The 14,936-nt window shown below is 41.8% G+C and overlaps 1 protein-coding gene across 1 annotated transcript in view; it reads left to right on the top strand.

The window, feature by feature from the left end:
* LOC134391925 (meprin A subunit alpha-like) overlaps positions 1 to 14,936 on the top strand; it is a 62,286-nt gene that overhangs the window by 10,009 nt on the left and 37,341 nt on the right. Inside the window, exons 2-8 of the mRNA XM_063115848.1 lie at positions 519 to 628; positions 723 to 747; positions 860 to 916; positions 1,916 to 1,956; positions 2,043 to 2,118; positions 12,074 to 12,191; positions 13,593 to 13,768. Coding sequence (XP_062971918.1) covers positions 519 to 628; positions 723 to 747; positions 860 to 916; positions 1,916 to 1,956; positions 2,043 to 2,118; positions 12,074 to 12,191; positions 13,593 to 13,768 — 603 coding nt within the window. The remainder of the gene's footprint in view (positions 1 to 518; positions 629 to 722; positions 748 to 859; positions 917 to 1,915; positions 1,957 to 2,042; positions 2,119 to 12,073; positions 12,192 to 13,592; positions 13,769 to 14,936) is intronic.

Raw genomic sequence — 14,936 nt, 5'->3', positions numbered from 1 at the left:
AAGCATGGAGGGGAAGAGGTAAAATGAGTGCAGGAGGTGGACGACATCATGTGAGTACCAGACTGCAAAACCACATATGAGGCATCGTGAGTGTGCAATAAATCGCTGGAGTGTTGGAGCCCTTAGAACGGCATCAGCACAGGATTTCCCTTGATTAAAACCTTACACAAAAGAAATCCGTACATTTTCCTAGCTCTGATTTGTGACAAAATATAGATTGATATTATAAACTCACTGAAAGGCTGACTTACTGCTGTGCTCCTGTGCACCAAAATGGGATGGCTTCAAACATTCAGGGTGAGCCCTAGAGGAAGTATGTGAGCCTTTGGCTTTCTCCATTGCTGCTCCTGTGCTCTGTTGGTTAGAGGGGAGAAATATAGGCACAATAAACTTAAGGAGGGTCACATTAAGTGAACTCGGGATCATTAAGAAATAGGAAGATGGTTTAAACATTAGCTTATGCTTGACTCATTCTTAATGAACACGCTGAAACTGCATACAAAGTCCACTGTATACAGGTTACTTAGAAGGTGATACCCTCAGTCAGTCACAGCCAGAAGTCTCTAAAATGTTTTTGTTTGGGCTTCTGTGCCTGGCAGCATTGGTGATCATTTCTTCTACCTTTACGGTATGTTAATCTTCTGGATGTTTTCTGAGTTGATGTAAGGCTGAGATTTTATTCTGTTGCCTGGGTTTCTAAAAGTTTCTTATTGCCATTACAGATCAGGAGGACAGGGAATGATGAAGGTATGCCAGATTATGAAATTTAATCCATTTCTGAGGTGGGGATATGTACAAACTGAAATAATTATCTGAAAAGAACATACTTTGATATTAATGCAATTGCTTATCCATTTAGTATTGTCCACCTTAGATGAAGGAAATCCAAGAAAAGGCATCCCAGAAATCAATGCAGGTAAGCAAATTTACTGGATGGGGTGAATAATATATATTATTTAAGAATATACTAGATCAGACTGAGGATCCATCTAGTCCAGCACTCTGTTCACACAGTGGCCAACCAGCTGTCAGCCAGGGAGCAACAAAGCACAGTGCAACAGTACCCTCCACCCATGTTCCCCAGCAACTGGTGCATAACTGGCTAATTGGCCCTAATTAGCCAATTATCAGGGCTAATAGCCATTGATAGCCTTCTGGAATTTATCCAACCCCCTTTTAAAGTCATCCAAATTGGTGGCCATCACTACAACTTATGGTAGTGAATTCCATAGTTTAAGTATGCACTGTGGGAAGAACTACTCCTTTTATTTGTCCTGAATCTCCAACCAATCAGCTTCATAGGATGATCCCGGTTTCTAGTATTATGGGAGGAGAAAAATGTCTCCCTGTTCACATTCTCCACACAATGCAGAATTTTGTACACCTCTATCATGTCTCTCCTTAGCCTCCTTTTTCCAAGCTGAACAATCCCAGTTGGGGTGCTCCAGCCCCTTGATCATTTTAGTCACCCTTTTCTGCATTTCCCCCCAGTTCTATAATATCTTTTTCTAGGTGTGGTGAACAGAACTGTACACAGTATTCTAAGTGTGTTCGCACCATAGATTTGTATAAAGGCAATATGATACTGGCAGTTTTATTCTCAATTCTTTTTCTAATAATGCCAAACCTGAAGTTTGCCTTCTATACAGAAGGATTCCTCCAGTATCAAGTCCAAGTCAAGTTTATTGTATTTAGCATCCAGCCATTATACAATTCCACATAGATGTGTTACATTCCTCCAGTACCATGATAATCCATAGTTCTACAGTTTAGAACTGAATTGAAAAGTAATTACCAGATCAAATGGTGATTTTCTTCTATATAGTCAATTAAATACTTTGATTTAGAGAATAAAAACAAGTGTTCCCTTGATAGAATGCATTACTCTTGACCATTTTAATTTTTCTCCTTTTAGCAACAGGAAGGAAGTTCTTTGAAGGTGACATTATCTTGTCGGTATGTTTGATTGATCTAATTATTTGGAGAGTTTTTTTTAAGTGTGATGTGTTTTTTAAAGCTCATGTTCTTAATTTCTTTGACAGCTAGAAAAAAATGCACTGAGGAACACCTCCTATAGATGGAAATTTCCAATTCCGTACATAATGGGCAACAGCTTGGGTAACAAGTCTTTTATATTCTACAATTGAATTGGTTAGCAAATTGGTTTATGATTACTTTGTACAGTTTTGATGGGTACTCTAGATTACTGGGTGAAATCCAAGGTTGTGCAAGCAGAAGGCAAACTTGCACAACACATCTCTTCCTGCCTACAAATCCCTGATCTCACTGCAAAGCCTCTACAGAGAATCCGGTGGTGGTGGAGCTGGTGCTGGTGGGGGACCTACAGAACATTGTTAGATGTATTTTATGGGGCTGCAGCAGAAGAGGGGAATCACCAAAATCAAGAACCTTCTGCAAATGTTGCAAGATTCTTCAGCCCAATTTCAAGCTATCCTCCCCCCAACTCCCGCTCCATAAGACACTGCCAAAAATGTCTAGTAGCTCCCCCCCCCTCGACTCACTGGAGAGGCTTTTCTGAGGGTACAGGGGTGCTGCAGGAGGGAGGGGGAGGGGGAAGGTCCATCGTGCAAGCTGCTTTCCCTTGCACAGTGTTGGATTTATCTCCTGTATGATGTGGCTTACAGTGCAATCCTATACATGCCTACTCAGAAGTAAGTCCAACTGAATTTAATGGGACTTACTCCCAGGAAAGTAGGCATTGGATTGCAGCCTCAATAATTACCTACAAACACATTTCCTTCTGCTGCTCCCACACGAAACATGATACTTAAGTTCATAACACAATCCTCTAAAATAGAACAAATCTGATAAAAAAAAACCAAAACAAAGCAAAAGTTTAAAAACCAAACAAAAAAATTGTCCTTTAAAAATATTTCTTGGCTTACTTGGTTTTGTAGTTCTGATTTAAAGGAGATGTCTAAAAGTTTGAGAATTTTTCAGTTATTAGCCATAATGAATGACTGGCTAAATCCTATCACCCATTTCATATGGGAATAGAGATAGATGTGACCATAACATCTATAACACAGCACAAAAGAAATGTGCAATAATAATAATAATAATAATAATAATAATAATAATAATAATAATAATAATAATAATAATATACTTATTTATTATCCGCCTCTCTCTCTGGATCGAGGCGGGGAACAACATCTTGCCAACAATAGCCAAAAGCAGTCAAATTGCCGTGAAAGATGAACCTTTGCGCTGTCTGAGTCATAGTGCTCTCACCTCTTTCACATTGTCTTCCTCTAATAAATGCTTTAACTTGGATCCTTATAGATACATAATAAGAATTAAATATTGTTATAATATCCTACTGGTCAGTTAGGCAGGACTGGACTATAGATTGGACATTTAACCTAGTTTACAGCTCAGAAAAGGAAGCCCATCAGCCGATTACAGCAAAATAACTATGAGAGATGTGCTAGAACATATTACAAAAGACACATGGGAAAGAGGGGTAAGATGGAGATGTATAACATTTACTTACTACATTTAAATCCCAAGGTTCTGCCTTTCCTTTCCTTTTTTATTATTGTTAAAAAATAAGCAAATAATGGATGCATAGATAGATAGATAGATAGATAGATAGATAGTGCGTTATACGTGGGGCTGCCTTTGAAAACGGTCCGGAAACTTCAACTGGTACAAAACAGGGCAGCACGTTTACTAACAGGGACTGGCTGACGAGACCTTATCACGCCAGTCCTTTTCCAGCTTCATTGGCTGCCAGTCCAGGTCCGGGCCCGATTCAAAGTGCTGGTATTAACATTTAAAGCCCTAAACGGCTTGGGGCCAGGCTATCTGAAGGAACGCCTCTATCGGGGTAATTGCTTACCCAAAAATATATAGCAGAGTGCAAATAGCAGCAGCGTAGAGTCTGGAAATGGTTTCAGCTTGAATTTAGGAACAAAAAGAAGCACTCACGGTCTTTGGTCAGTAAGAAGCTTTACTGACACTAAATAAATTACTTACAGAATAAATGGTCATATATACAGTCCTTTCACCAACAGTACAGCAACACAACGTAGCAGTATAACATCAGCAGTAAGTTCCAGCAGTAAGTTCCAGCAGGAAGTTCCAGCAGTAAGATAATGTCATACAACATGGACTTCTTAAATACACTTTTCTCCTTGGCCCAATTAACCAATAGTTTCTTCATCTTGTACATCTCGTACTGCACGTAGGCCAGGGAAGAATCTGCTTCATACTGGACTTCTCCTAGCAGAGACAATCTGGCCAAGGACATCTTTTTAACTCTTTAGAGTCCTTTTCCTTCTGTGGGTAAAAACCTAACCCCAACACCCTTTCATTTTTAACTACAGAAAAAAATACAATTTACATTTCATTACATTTCACCTGTAAGAAATCAACTTTACATGTTTACAACAATCCCAACATTGTGTACATTTCTCTGTGTTTTACATTTCCCAGAGACTTTGTGAATATGTCAGCTTCGTTCCTGCTTGACTCACAATAATCTAAACGAATGATCCCTCTGTTTAGATGTTCCTTTACATTGTAATACTTGATTGCAATGTGCTTTGACCTGGATTTTAAAATTCCTGAAATAGCTAAAGCAATGGAAGACTGTGAATCTGCCTTTAAACTAACTGGCAGAGACACTTCAACTTTCAGATCAGATAACAATTGTGTGAACCAAGTTATCTCCCCACACAGGTCAGACATAGCCCCAAATTCTGCTTCACAGGTAGAGGTTGCCACGAAACTTTGCTTTCTGGATTTCCAAAAAATAGTGGAGTCACCAATTTTTATTACCATTCCACTTATTGATTTCCTATCTTTTATACAACTTCCCCAATCCGCATCAGAGTAACAGTGTAACTCTGTACTGTCTGTGGCAGACAGACATAACTTGAGGTCTTGTGTTGCTTTTAAGTACCTCAACACTCTCTTTGCTCCTTGCCAGGCAGCAACTGTCGGATTGGACACCTGTTGACTTAACATATTTACAGAATAAGCAATATCAGGCCGTGACCACTGACTGAGATACAGGAGACTGCCAATTAATGATTGATAAAGCTCTGGAGATTTAAACTTCTCTTCACCCAAGCACTTTTGAAAATCTGGTGCCATGGGGCTTTGAATTCCTTTGCTTTCTGTCATCCTGTAATCTTCCAGCAAATTTAAAACTTTCTGTTTCTGGCTTATTAGGTAACTTCCATTGGAAATTTTTTCTACCTCTACACCAAGGTAACACCTAACTTCCCCCAGAGACTTTAGTTTAAACTTTTCTTGCAGTTGGGCTGAGAATTTTTGAATGTGATCCTGGGAACTCCCTGCCACCAATAAATCATCAACAAATACACTTGTACAGACAAGTGGCGCAGAAGTGCCGAAATGGCGTCAGGAAGGCTAAAGCTGTGAATGAGCTGAGATTAGCGAGGGATGCTAAAAGCAATAAAAAGGCTTTCTTCAGATACGTGAGTAGTAAAAGACAGAGGAAAGAAATGATGGTTCAACTGCTTAATGAGGATGGCAAATTGATAACAGATGACAAAGAAAAGGCTGAAGTGCTCAATTCCTACTTTGCCTCGGTCTTCTCCCAAAAGCGGGTCTATGACCCCCCTGGAAAAAGTGAAGCAGAAGTTGAGGGGGCAGGATTGCAGTTTGAGATTGATAAACAAATGGTCAAAGAACACCTAATTTCCTTGAATGAGTTCAAATCTCCAGGGCCCGATGAACTGCATCCAAGAGTAATGAAGGAGCTAGCGGAAGAACTCTCAGAACCTTTGTCTATTATCTTTGCAAAATCATGGAAGACGGGTGAGGTGCCGGATGACTGGAGGAGGGCTAACGTTGTCCCTATCTTCAAAAAGGGCAAAAAGGAGGAACCTGGGAACTACAGACCAGTCAGTCTGACATCCATCCCTGGGAAAATTCTGGAGCAGATTATAAAGAAGTCAATCTGTAAACACCTTGAAATCAATGCAGTGATTACTAGAAGCCAACATGGATTTGTCAGGAACAAATCCTGTCAGACTAATTTGATCTCATTTTTTGATAGGATAACCTCCCTTGTGGACTGTGGGAATGCTGTGGACGTCATATATCTTGACTTCAGCAAAGCTTTTGACAAAGTACCACATGACATTCTGATTAACAAACTAGCTAAAAGTGGGCTAGATGGAACAACTATTAGGTGGATCCACAGTTGGCTACAGAATCGGACTCAAAGAGTACTTATCAATGGAACCTTCCCAAACTGGGGAGAGGCAACGAGTGGGGTGCCGCAGGGCTCAGTCCTGGGCCCAGTGCTCTTCAACATTTTTATTAATGATTTGGACGAGGAGGTGCAGGGAACGCTGATCAAATTTGCAGATGACACAAAATTGGGTGGGATAGCTAATACCCTGGAAGACAGAAATAAACTTCAAAGTGATCTTGATAGGCTGGAGTGCTGGGCTGAAAACAACAGAATGAAATTTAATAGGGATAAATGCCAAGTTCTACATTTAGGGAATAGAAACCAAATGCACAGTTACAAGATGGGGGACACTTGGCTCAGCAATACTACAAACGAGAAAGATCTTGGAATTGTTGTAGATCACAAGCTGAATATGAGCCAACAGTGCGATATGGCTGCAAGAAAGGCAAATGCTATTTTGGGCTGCATTAATAGAAGTATAGCTTCCAAATCACGTGAGGTACTGGTTCCTCTCTATTCGGCCCTGGTTAGGCCTCATCTAGAGTATTGCGTCCAGTTCTGGGCTCCACAATTCAAGAAGGACGCAGACAAGCTGGAGCGTGTTCAGAAGAGGGCAACGAGGATGATCAGAGGTCTAGAAACAAAGCCCTATGAAGAGAGACTGAAAGAACTGGGCATGTTTAGCCTGGAGAAGAGAAGATTGAGGGGAGACATGATAGCAGTCTTCAAATACTTAAAAGGTTGTCACACAGAGGAGGGCCAGGATCTCTTTTCGATCCTCCCAGAGTGCAGGACACGGAATAACGGGCTCAAGTTAAAGGAAGCCAGATTCCAGCTGGACATCAGGAAAAACTTCCTGACTGTTAGAGCAGTGCGACAATGGAATCAGCTACCTAGGGAGGTTGTGGGCTCTCCCACACTAGAGGCATTCAAGAGGCAGCTGGACAACCATCTGTCAGGGATGCTTTAGGGTGGATTCCTGCATTGAGCAGGGGGTTGGACTCGATGGCCTTGTAGGCCCCTTCCAACTCTGCTATTCTATGATTCTATGATTCTATGATTCTAAGCACAATCATGTATTCTGCTCCTTGCCCCTTCACATACAGACATGGATCTGCCATGCTGCGGCTGAAAAACATTTCCTGTTCCAAAGCTTTGTTCAGACAATCATTCCATGACTTTGCTGATTGCCTGAGCCCATACACTGCTTTATGTAACAACCAAACCTTTCCATTTTGTTTTTCAAAACCTTGTGGCGGCTGCAAATAAATGACTTCTTGTAAATTTGCATGTAGGTAAGCAGCATCAAAATCGAACTGACTTAAGCACAAATTTTTCTGTGCTGCCAACTTTAGAATAAGTCTAAAGCTTTCTGCCTTGCACGTGGGTGCGAAAACTTGATTATAGTCTTCTCCTTTTCATTGAGAAAATCCCCTAGCGACCAGTCTAGCTTTATAAACAGTTTCCCCTGTTACTAAATTTTTCTTTTTATACACCCAGCGAGATGAGATGGTTCTTTGCCCTTCGGGCAAATCTGTTAGTTCAAACACTTTATGTGCTTTGAAACTCTTCATCTCCGTTTCCATTGCCTGAAACCACTTTTCTTTTTCTTGTTGAGGCAGTTTTAACACGTCACTGTAACTCTCGGGTTCAGACTTCACATAACACACACTGAATTCATCTGAATACTTTAAAGGTGGAATTCCTTTGTTTTTTCTTTGTGAACGACGAGGTACACTGGAAATTTCTTCCTCCCTTTCATTTCCCTCCTCCCTTCCACTTTTGGGAGTGGAAACACTTTTCTCAGATATGTGAGGGCTCTGAGAAGTTAACCCCTGAGTTACTGTTTTTTCCTGGTTGTTCACGGTTTCTAACAGAACTTGGGAACCTTGTATCCTGTCCCAACCTGCCTCCTGAAAAGTAGCAGACCTAGAAACAACCACCTTCCCATAACTTAGGGAAAAACGCCAAGATTTGGATTGCATGCCAGAATAACCCACAAAACGTAATTTCACAGACTTGGTTTCACCTTTGGACCTTTTGGACTTTGGGATATGCACGTATGCCCAAGACCCCCATGTTCTCAAGTGAGACAAATCTGGCTTTGAACCAAAAAGTAAACAGTAAGGCGAACTGCCTGTAACCCTGCTCCAGGTTCTATTACACAGATAGTTTGCGGTTAAAAATGCTTCTCCCCACAAATCTTGCTCAGCGTTTGCATCAGCCATGAGAGAATCTTTCTTCATTTGAAGTATTCCAATTCTTCTCTCAATTGACCCATTTTGAAAAGGAGTTTGGGGATCTATTAACCTGTGTGTGATTCCTATTTTCTTAAACCACTCACAGAACCTTCCAGAAACAAACTCACCCCCACGGTCCGACTGCACAGAAATAATGGGCTTGTTAAAGAACTTTTCCGCCCAAGTTTTCCAATCCCTAAAAGTTTCAAAAGCTTCTGATTTTCGCTTCAGTAAATAACACCAACTAAAGCGTGTGTAATCATCCAGAATTACAAGCACGTAACTGGATCCCCCTTGTGTAGGCGTGAATGGCCCTACCAAGTCAATAAACACCAATTCAAAAGGCTTTTGTGACACCCTGTCACTTTTCCTGCAGATGTTCTGCACCCGGGATTTGGTCTGATGACAGATTGAACAATCCAAGAAATTTTTACAGTTTCGCAAGCTTAACCCTGTACACACTTGAGGCATGTGACTTAACACTTTAAAACTTGCATGACCTAAACGCCTGTGCAACTCATGAACACAATTTTTATGGTCTGGCACGTTACCAGTTTGTGCCACCCTTTCTTTACCTGCACCCATGTAGAACAGTCCATTTTTAACATGTCCCAGTGCCACATTTTGTCCATCCTTAATCACTTGGCACTCATCCTTCTGAAACGTAACAACGTATCCTTCAGACGTTAGAGCGCTGACAGAAAGGAGACAAAAATCTAAATCTGGAACATACAGAACCTGTTCACACTCCTTTTGCAGACATGGAACGTAGCAACAGCCAATTCCTTCCACCCTCGACGTTCGTCCATCTGCAAGGTGGATTGACTTCACCTTGCTTGGTTCCAACTTCCGAAACGCCTCTGGATTATTAGAAATTGTTCTGGACGACGCAGAATCAATCAGCCAAACCTCTTGGGCCTCGTTACACCTCACTGTGGCTGAGACAAATACATTCGAGCATTCCTTTTCCTCTCCAGCCTGTGTAACTCCCTTCTTCCTTTTTTTACAGAAGCGTTTGATATGGCCCGGCTGTTTACAAAAATAACACTTTCTTACTGCAACTGCGGCTCTCTCCACACTGTTGCCTTGGAAACTCTTATCTTTCTGCATTCTTTCTCCGCTGCCAAGGGCTGACTGCTTAACCCTTTCCTGGCAGTTTTCCTCCTTCCTGGAAAGACGCCGTTTCTCTTCTTGGAGCAAACGACCCGTCAAATAATGAAGAGTGAGTTCATCAGTCTTCATACTTTCCAGACTGGTTGTCAGAACGTCCCAGCTTTGAGGCAACGACCCCAAAATCAGGTAGCACTTATGCTCTTCCGTAAAAACGATTCCGACCTCCTGCAACTGGACAAATAGAGATCTCACCTGTTGGAGATGATTTGCCAAACTTCCAGCCTCCTCCAACTTTAACCGATACAGCTCTCTGGTGAGGCTCAGCCGTGTGCTTGCCGACGCACGCACATAAATCTGTCTCAGCGCATTCCAGCTGTCTCTTGCCGTCTCATCTCTGGTGATATGGACAATTTGCGAGTCCTCCATACTCAAGACAATGTTTGCTTTGGCCCTTTCATTCTGCTCTTCCCACACTTGTGCTTCTTGAGCAGTCTGACCAGCCGGCCTCGGGACACTCACGACGTTCCAACATTTGTCCCGCTTCAAAAACATTTCCATCTTGAATGACCACGTTAAGTAATTTCTCTCATTCAGCCGTTCCACCGGAATACTGGATGCCATCTGAACCTGGGCCATCCTCACCGGCTGGGCTGGAGCGCGACTCACACTGGATACAGACCCGTCTGAGCTCGATGAACTGCCTGAGCTTTACTGCTCGAACCCTAAGGTCATCCTCAGGGGTCCTTCTCTGTGAGCCCCTGCCAAAGGAAGTGAGGCAGGTGGCTACCAGGAGGAGGGCCTTCTCTGCTGTGACACCCCGGCTGTGGAATGAGCTCCCTAAGGAGGTTCGCTTGGCACCTACATTATATGCTTTTAGACGCCAGGTGAAGACCTTTTTATTCTCCCAGCATTTTAACAGTCTATAAATAATTTTTAACTTGGTGTTTTAAATTCGTAATTTTGCATTGCTGCTGTTTTTATCTGGTTGAGCTTTTATATTGTATTTTATATTATGGTTTTATACTGTTGTTTTATACTTTGAATGTTTTTAATTTTTGTGAACCGCCCAGAGAGCTCCAGCTATTGGGCGGTATAGAAATGTAATAAATAAATAAATAAATAAATAAATAAATAGGGTTATCTAATTTTATGCTCAACAACCTTATGATGTTACTTAATTTGGCCTATGGTCACCCAGTGAGCTTCATGGTTGAACCAGGATTTGAATCCAATTGCTCTTGACCACATACTTATCCAAGGATGAATTCCCTCCCCATGTTGAAGAATGTGAAGCAGCAGTTCATGGTGTAAGTTTCCCTGTCCTGCTCAAAACCATCCATGAATGCTGATATGGGTGGGGAAACTCCTAATATACACGTAATGAGCATTCTTAAATGTCATAGGGGAGGAGGAAAAATCACAATGGATATTTAATTTCTAATGGCATCCCTGGGGCACATAGAACACCTGCTTCTTCTCATGTTCACATGTTCACAGCATGACTGTCATGTCTTACCCTACTGCCCCTGTTTCAGGAGAAGGGGTTTCAGGTAATCAATCAGAATCAGATTCAGAACTAGAAGACGCAGCACCAGACACTACCCAGGCCGTACCAGTGGGGGAGCAAGCTCTCACGGGAGATTCCTCAGCTGGAAATCAGCCCACTCCAGAGCTTATCTCCTCAAGGCCAAATCCTACACCCTCAGAGGGAAACGAGAGAGCTTCCGGGGGTGAGCATTCTGAAACACTAACTGATGCTAGAATCCGCTGGAAGCTCAAATGCACAGCGCGTAAAGAGGCCATGAGAAAGTTGGAGAGATTGCGCCAGAAACTACCACTGCACCAGGTGCCTTGAAGTTACAGGCATTTGAGAAGTAACTCCTCTCTCTCTTCTTGAACGGACAATTGTCTTGCTTAGGGCATTGTTTCAAAGAGCTAGACTCTATTCAGGTAGAAGAGACGTTTGTTGCTTAATAAAGACTTTGTGGATTACTTAGCAAGCCTCATCATTTGCCTCCCATTGAAAGTACGAGCGCTTGGGAGGGACACGACAATGACTTTTTTAGGAGGTGAGGTAGTTTCAGAGTGCTATGAGAGCCATAGAAGAGGTGGACACTCTTATTTGAGTTTATAATCATATAATCATTTGCTGCAGAAAAAGCAGAAACTGGTCGATTTATTTTTTAACTGGTCGATTTTTAAGAGCTACCAAATTTAGTGATAATTCCTGTGGCCGCAGAAGCAAAATATAAATAATAACTTGAGTCTGGTTTTCAGCACTTTCTGCAGCAATTAATCCATGTATATAGCTTTCCAGAATGTATTTCCTGTATATCTATGAGTTATTTACTTGAACAACTCAAAATGCATGATGCTGAAGTATGCCTTGTACATTTTTTATTAAGCAGGCAGTTGTGTATTCTCTCCCCCCCCCCCGCTTCCCCCCCCTTTCTTTCCGGAATATCAAAGACCTCAGCTAGCCGTTGGGTGCATGATAGTATAAAACATTGTTCCTCTCTTTCAGACCTGAATACTAAAGGTATTATCCTGCAGGCATTTGAGATGTTTCGACTCAAGTCTTGTGTTGACTTCAAACCCTATGAAGGAGAAAAGACATATCTCCAATTTGAAAAATTGGATGGGTAAATTTGATTGAATTGCATAGTGTATGAAGAGATCAGGTGATTTAAATACATATGAAAAATTAGTATACCTAGTGTATGCACATGAAAATGTCCTGCGTCCCTTCTCTTTTTTTTATTTAATCATATGGGATTGGATCCAGGCTCTGTCTTTCACCAGTGGAAAGTCCCTTTGCCTGATTTATGAAGATACCTCACCCCCCCACCCCCCACACACTATAGCTCATCCCATTCATCAGGGCCTCCTGATTTCTAGGGGATTGGGGAGCTGCTATAGGAAGGAGGGGCAGGTAAGTCCACTTCTGCCAGTACCAGTGATCTAACTTCAATCTAGATCCAACCTGTTATAAAGCCAATTGGGTTCTCTCTCTTGATACAGTTTTCAATTCTGCACCCTTTAAAATATGGTTAGATCCAACCCACTAGTATGACTGACTGAAATGAGATGGGTTTTGTTTTTAAATGTGCAGAAATGAGCTTTTAGCTCTCCCCCTATTGCTGGTTTTCACTCTGGTTTATTCTGTTTTAAACCTTCAAATATTTTATATTATATTTTATCATGTTGTATTTTAGAGTTTTAATTTTTATGAGCACCCAGAGAGCTTTGGCTATTGGGTGGCATAGAACTGTAATAAATAAAATAAAATAAAATTGCCCATGTAGGTCACTTCCCTCTGCTTTTTGTTCACAACCTGTTATTTGCAAATCCTGCTGGAGTTATTCTCTTGATTTTTCTCATAACATAGAAGGAAAGCCTATCTATGTCTACTTTGAAATAAATCTCATTGAATCAGTGGGTCTTACTCCTTGGTGAGTGGGTATAGAATTGCAGCCTTAGTTCACTGTCACTTGAATTAATTAAGGGAACAGTTTTTATTTACTTAGGAGCCATCTTGTTACCCATAACTGGACTAGGATTTGCAAATGGTGCCAAGACCCACTTCCTGAGTGTTCCCTCTTTCTTGGCCATTGATGTAATGCTGCTCTGGTGCAACCATTGCCTCTGTGGTCAGGGCTCTTGATCACAGGAGCTTCAGCTGAATGTGCTTACAAGATCCTGTACAAGAATTGGCACCCAGCACATGAATAATTGCCACTAATTATTAGGGTGGATTCCTGCATTGAGCAGGGGGTTGGACTCGATGGCCTTATAGGCCCCTTCCAACTACTATTCTATGATTCTATGAATAACTCAAACAGCAATTGGGAATTCTGTTTTGTTTCTGTAAGACAGCATCAATAACTTCATTGAATTGCTAATATACATAGGCAAGATGGCATTCTGTGTTGTGGGGAAGGCACCTTTATAGACTTTGCTGTGATCTGGCTCTTTGTCCCACCCCAAACTGATGCAAGTACTAGATGCTGTATTAAGTAAGCTGGTTTTGGACATGTCAACAGATGCTGGTCTTATGTGGGTGATCTTCAGTATGGCCAGACAGTTTCAATTGGATCCCGCTGTGAATATAAAGACACCGTAGAGCACGAAGTCCTGCATGCTCTTGGGTTTTATCACGAACAGTCACGGACTGATCGAGATGATTACGTTCAAATTTGGTGGGATCAAATCATTGATGGTAAGTGTTAATTGTGAAAAGATATGGAGGGGACTCTCAGACCTTTTGCAACCCATTTTGAAATCTTATTAGCATTTTTAGGGGGTTGGACGGGCACCTCCCTCAGCAGATATCTGGATGCTGAAATTGGATCTCAAAACTCCAGACTTGCCCAAAATCTGCCTGCCCAAATATGGTTTAAAAAGAATTTAGTGGCAATTATAACCATTAGCAAGGATACTTTATTGTCGTGTTAGGCAGCAGTGCCATGCCATTGGTGTAGTTCTGGCAGGAGCAAGGACAAGGCAGACTGGCAGGGACATTTTTACCCCCACCAACCCCAAGGAGATTACCTACCCAGATGAATGTGAAACCAAGAATTTTTAAGATATGTTGATTTGTTGTACTAATGTTGTTCCCCACCTCGATCCAAAGGGAGAGGTGGGTGATAAATTATTATTATTATTATTATTATTATTATTATTATTATTGGCAAGCATGTGTTTTTCTTGCCTATAAGGCAGAACAGCAAATCCACAAAACTCTGTCCCAATTATTAGAAAGAGGATATCACCCAGGGTTGTGATAAGTTGCTGTAAAGTGCTGAAGAGATCCATGCTTGGGGTTCTAGAGCTGTCTAGAGTTGTGGTCTAGCAATTTCACAGTAGTTCAAATGTCAGGATGTCACTGTTTTATATATTTGATTAATTTAAAATATTTATATCCTATTTTTCCAGCTCATGAGTTGCTCAGTCACTTCAACTAAACACCATCAGCAATTATCTACAACATTCACTTAAAACACCTGATATCATCTGATAGCAGACCAGATAAAGCAATCCAGAAAAGAAGTGAGGAAAAAGCAAAAGGGCTGAAGAGCGACCCAAGGCTTTAGGGCCCCGCTGAAATCACAGGTCTCCCAGTGGTGTCCATTGGCCCTCCCAGGGCAGCATCTTCCATGGCCCGGGTGTTGCTATTGAGACGTGTCTCTCATGTCACCACCAGCCAAACCTCTGAGGCTGGTGGGAAGTGGAGAAGGGCCCTCTCTGGCTCCACTGAGGGGCTGCAGCTGATGTTTGTTGTGGGAGGTGGCCCTTTAGGGCCAAAATATTGCCCCCGGTGAAAACTCTCACTGCTGCCAGTCTCCAGCTTTCCGGATACTTCAGAGACTGTGCCTGTAAAAAGCACA

The sequence above is a fragment of the Elgaria multicarinata genome, chromosome 2 (assembly GCF_023053635.1).
Source record: "Elgaria multicarinata webbii isolate HBS135686 ecotype San Diego chromosome 2, rElgMul1.1.pri, whole genome shotgun sequence".
Classification (NCBI taxonomy): domain Eukaryota; kingdom Metazoa; phylum Chordata; class Lepidosauria; order Squamata; family Anguidae; genus Elgaria; species Elgaria multicarinata.
The sequence above is the reverse complement of the archived record's forward strand: the minus strand, read 5'-3'. Positions and strand labels throughout refer to the sequence as shown.